The 4,296-nt window shown below is 56.4% G+C and overlaps 2 protein-coding genes across 2 annotated transcripts in view; one reads left to right on the top strand and one right to left on the bottom strand.

Annotated features, from left to right (window-relative positions):
- Nucleotides 1-1,614, top strand: part of GALR3 (galanin receptor 3) — a 13,325-nt gene extending 11,711 nt beyond the window's left edge. Inside the window, exons 4-5 of the mRNA XM_011979133.1 lie at nucleotides 896-980; nucleotides 1,523-1,614. Of these exons, the coding sequence (XP_011834523.1) occupies nucleotides 896-980; nucleotides 1,523-1,614 (177 nt within the window). The remainder of the gene's footprint in view (nucleotides 1-895; nucleotides 981-1,522) is intronic.
- Nucleotides 1,615-1,651: 37 nt separating this feature from the next.
- Nucleotides 1,652-4,296, bottom strand: part of ANKRD54 (ankyrin repeat domain 54) — a 22,035-nt gene continuing 19,390 nt past the window's right edge. Inside the window, exons 4-7 of the mRNA XM_011979132.1 lie at nucleotides 3,959-4,006; nucleotides 3,756-3,880; nucleotides 3,437-3,544; nucleotides 1,652-2,810 (exon numbers count right to left, since the gene is read on the bottom strand). Coding sequence (XP_011834522.1) covers nucleotides 2,736-2,810; nucleotides 3,437-3,544; nucleotides 3,756-3,880; nucleotides 3,959-4,006 — 356 coding nt within the window. The 3' untranslated portion in view covers nucleotides 1,652-2,735. The remainder of the gene's footprint in view (nucleotides 2,811-3,436; nucleotides 3,545-3,755; nucleotides 3,881-3,958; nucleotides 4,007-4,296) is intronic.

The following is a 4,296-nucleotide window of genomic DNA, read 5'->3' as shown; positions in this document are numbered from 1 at the left end:
TCTCGGCCTCCCAAAGTGCTGGGATTACAGGCTTGAGCCACCGCGCCCGGCGTGGCTCAATATTTCTAACGTGAAAGAAACGCGAAGTATAAGGCAAAGGATCTTAACCCACAAGGTGAAATCAACAAATGTGAGTTTCTTCTTCCTGCCATCTCCTAAGCCTTCCTCCCCACCTCCCTGACTCTTCAGTAATTCCCAGAGCAGCCAGCAACCAGCAGAACTCATCCCTGCAAGGACAACCTCAGCTGAGCTCTCTATCCTGCCCTGGCCCATGGCCAGCTCAGGGACCACTGAGCTCTCTATCCTGCCCAGTCCAGCCAGCTCAGGGACCACTTGGGTGTTTTCTGACTCACTCCAGTGTCTGGGGCCGACTTTATCTGGCTGGCTCTTCAGACACAATTGGGGTTACAGGAAATATCCTGGCTGGAAATGGGGTGAGGCAGATTAGATTGGCTGTCTACATGGCTGTCTGGCAAGTGTTTGATGACTGACCTATAAGCCACCTCAGTCAAGCCTTTGGTTCACTGTCTACGTGGCCAGGAAGGGAGTCAACAATATACTCTTCACCTCCGCCAGGGCCAGTTCTCCTGGATCCATGGCTCCAGGGATGGAGGATGCTGCAGGAGACACAGGCCTTGCTTCCCAGGTGAGGACTGTGGGTCATCTCAGGGCCATTTCACAGTCCCAGCATGCCCCAGCTCTCAGCTCTGCAAATACCAAGCAGCCTGCCTAGGCTTCCCCAGGTGATCAGCCCGGGGTGAGAGAGGAGAGGCCCAGCAAGCAGGACCCATGAGAAAGCCCCCTTCCTGGAGTTTGAGGCCCGCTCCCTCCTGCCCCTGCCTCTCTGTCCTGCACTCCTCCCTGCTCTGCCCCACTCCTGGGACCATGGCCATAGGGAGCTGTGTTTGGGTACAACGGCAACCCTGGGCCCAGAGAGTGGGCAGGCTTACCTGGAGGGGATCACAGTAACATGGCAGGAAGTGAGTGAAAAGCTGCCCCAGAACCGCACCTCTGCCACCCATGTGACTGGGGTGCAGTTCTCCCTTATCTCCCTCAGGCAGCGGCTTGAGTTCCACGGGTGCTCCCTACAGCCCCCTCTGCCACCTCTCTTCAGGCTTGGGGCCATGACACTTTCCCTTCCCCAGCCCTGCCAACCTGGTGGGGCACTGGGCTTCCCTCTCGCAGGCTCCTGGGGACAGGCCTACCCTCCATCTCATACCCACAGACAGACCCTTTCTTCCTCCAGGGCCTGGTTCTATAAGTTCACTGCAGATCTGAGCCATACCTGAGCAGATCTGGGATTGGGAACACACTCTCCTCCTGTGAAAGGCAGCCAAGGATTCCAACTTGGTGAAGGGGAGAGTAGGGCAGAGCCAGGCGGGACACAGACTGATCACCTGGAGAAAGTTGCCATCAGCAGCCTTGGCGCAGGGGCAGGCCCAGCAGTGCCTTCTCCTGGATTTCCCCTGAGCAGGCCTCTGCCATGAGGGCACGCTTCCTTCTGCCTGTCCATGGCCCACAGCGAAGGACTGGTGCTCCTGCGGCGGGCTGCGGGGGGCTGCTGACAGGACTGAAAACCTCAAGGTGAATTTTGGGGCTTCATTACAATACTAGTTTCTGGTTGCTGCTGCAATAAATTACCACACACTTAGTGACTTAAAACAATACAAATTTATTCCCTTAAGAGTTCTAAAATCAGCCAGAATTCTAAAATCAGCCTCACTGAGCCAGTCCAGGTGGGAGCAGGGCTGGGGCCTTGCAGGGCTCTGTGGGAGAATGTGTTTCCTGGCTCTGAGGTGGCCTGGACTCCGCGGTTTGAGCTGCCCTCAACTCCAGTTTCCTGCTCCATCACTACACCTCCCACCTGCTCTCCCGTCACCTGCTCTGCTCTTATATGGACCCAGATGAGGACATCAAGCCTGCCTGGACAAGCGGGGACAATCTTCCCGACCAAAGATCCTTAACTTCATTACATCTGCAAAGCCCCTATGGCCATATAAGGTAATTTTGACAGGTTCCTGGGATTAGGACATAGGTATCTTGGGGGGCCACTACTGGCCTACCACAACCAGACTGCAAAACCATTACACCCTCCGGTATAATAGTTTTGGTGTTTCAATGACTGGGAGGAAAAGGGTTGGGATTTTTTGCTTTGGGATCCCTCTTAACCTTGTATTTTTAAGGTCTAGGACTCACCATCCCTCCCCTTCCAACCAGAGAAACTCACTGCAGTATCTCCTTGAAAGTCTGGTGACGTGTCTAAGTGCTGGTGAGAGGCACAGAACCAACTAAGGGCCCCACGCAGTCCCCATGGCCACAGGGTACCCGCCTAAGCCCACACCTGCTGACTGCAATAAGCCTGTGGCCAGGATGGAACGCAGAGAAGGGTTTGAGGCCTGGAAGGCGCCATGAAGGCCATGGGGCAAGTGAGGTCTGCTGGGACAGTGCAGGTCTGCGGAGCTGAAGTGCAGCTGCAGAGGCTGGTCTGGTGCTGCGGGAACTGGAAGAAGCTGGGAGCTGTGATCCCTGTCCACAGAGATGCTGGAGACTGTGGCTGGGAGTGGCTCTGAGGCCGTGGAAAGAGCATCTCTGCCCCATGGCATCTGTGGGTGAGGGCAAGGTCCTCACCAGACATGTGCAGCTCCAAGTCCCAGATGCTGCTGGGCTTTTTCTTGGTACTGAGACAGCAGTGGGGCAGGGTGGGGCAGTGACAGGAAGGCAGGGAGCCTCTCTTGCTACCTCTTCTCCATGCTCTGCATCTGCAGACTGAGGGAGGTGAAGCTGGCCAGGAGGTCAGTCACCTCATCCACCTGCAGGACGGGACAGAGGCTCTGTTATGGGACATGGGGTGTGCCAGGCTCCCGGGTCTCTTCCACAATCCCACAGGCACAGAACACAGGCACGGTCTCTCCTCCCAGGGTGTGTGGTGGCTTCTGACTATGCAGCAGCTGACCAAGGGTTAATCTTTGACACCAGGTGGCCTAGGGCTGTCCTAGAGGGCAGTGCCATGAACATACACTAGCCACTGGCAACTTCAAAGGAAGTGAACGAAGGCTTTGAAGCCTGCAACCCCACAATCACAGTCTCTTTCCCCCACTTTTTTTTTGGAGACAGGGCCTTGTTCTGTTTTTTTGTTGTTGTTGCTTGTTTGTTTTTATAATTTTTGCCTTTTTCCACATGTTCTGATAGGGCCTTGCTTTGTCACTCAGGCTGGAGTTCAGTGGCAATCACAGCTCACTGCAGCCTTGAACTCCTGGCCTCAAGTGATCCTCCCACTTCAGCCTCCCACAGTGTTGGGATTACAGGTGTTAGCCTCTGCAGCTGGTCCCAGCTCACAGCCTCTTTCTGATACGAGTGTCTGGTGGCATCGGAGCAGGGTGGACTGGCCCTGAGGTTCCTGCCAGGCCCTGGGTCTGGGCCTGCGGCTGCAGCTTACCTGCTCTTTGGTACTGGTCATCTGCAGACGGGTGCAGAGGTCGTCCAGGCGTTCTCGCTGCTCATGTTGCCCTAGACGCTCCAGATACTCCCTCAGCATATGGATGATCTGGAACAAGACGGTGAGCTGAGCTGCCTGGGTTCCCAGGGAGGCAGAGAGGCTGATGCTGCTTCCAGAAAGCACAGTGGAGCAGGCGCCAACTGGGGTCAGTGTGAACACCCAGGAGCCCTGGGGCCAGAGGCAGGTGTGTCTGTGGTTAGGGCAGCATCTGTCCAGTACTGCTGTGGTGCCGTGGGCTCCACACAGGAGGGGTACTCACCTGCTTCACCTCCAGCCGCACAGCCTCCAGGCACTGAGCATGGCCCTCCTGCAGGATGTTCAGCTTCGACTTGGCCAGGTGCAGGGGTGTGCGGCCAGCTCGGTCCAGGGCGTCCACACGGGCCCCTGCAGGTACCAGCTAAGGTGAGCATTCTGGAGGTGAGTGGGGGAGAGAGAGGGCAGAGAGGGGAAGAAACCACATACCTCCTCGTAGCAGTGTGGTGATGACAGGGACATGGTTGGTACAGGCCGCTGAGGAAGAAGAACAGAGACTTAAGAATCCAGGACTGGTTGGGCACAGTGGCTCAAGCCTGTAATCCCAGCACTTTGGGAGGCTGAGACGGGCGGATCACGAGGTCAGGAGATTGAGACCACCCTGGCTAACACGGTGAAACCCCATGTCTACTAAAAAATACAAAAAACTAGCCGGGCGAGGTGGCGGGCGCCTATAGTCCCAGCTACTTGGGAGGCTGAGGCAGGAGAATCGCGTGAACCTGGGAGGCGGAGCTTGCAGTGAGCTGAGATCCGGCCACTGCACTCCA

Source organism: Mandrillus leucophaeus, unplaced genomic scaffold (genome assembly GCF_000951045.1).
Source record: "Mandrillus leucophaeus isolate KB7577 unplaced genomic scaffold, Mleu.le_1.0 Scaffold2, whole genome shotgun sequence".
Taxonomy (NCBI): Eukaryota; Metazoa; Chordata; class Mammalia; order Primates; family Cercopithecidae; genus Mandrillus; species Mandrillus leucophaeus.
The sequence above is the reverse complement of the archived record's forward strand: the minus strand, read 5'-3'. Positions and strand labels throughout refer to the sequence as shown.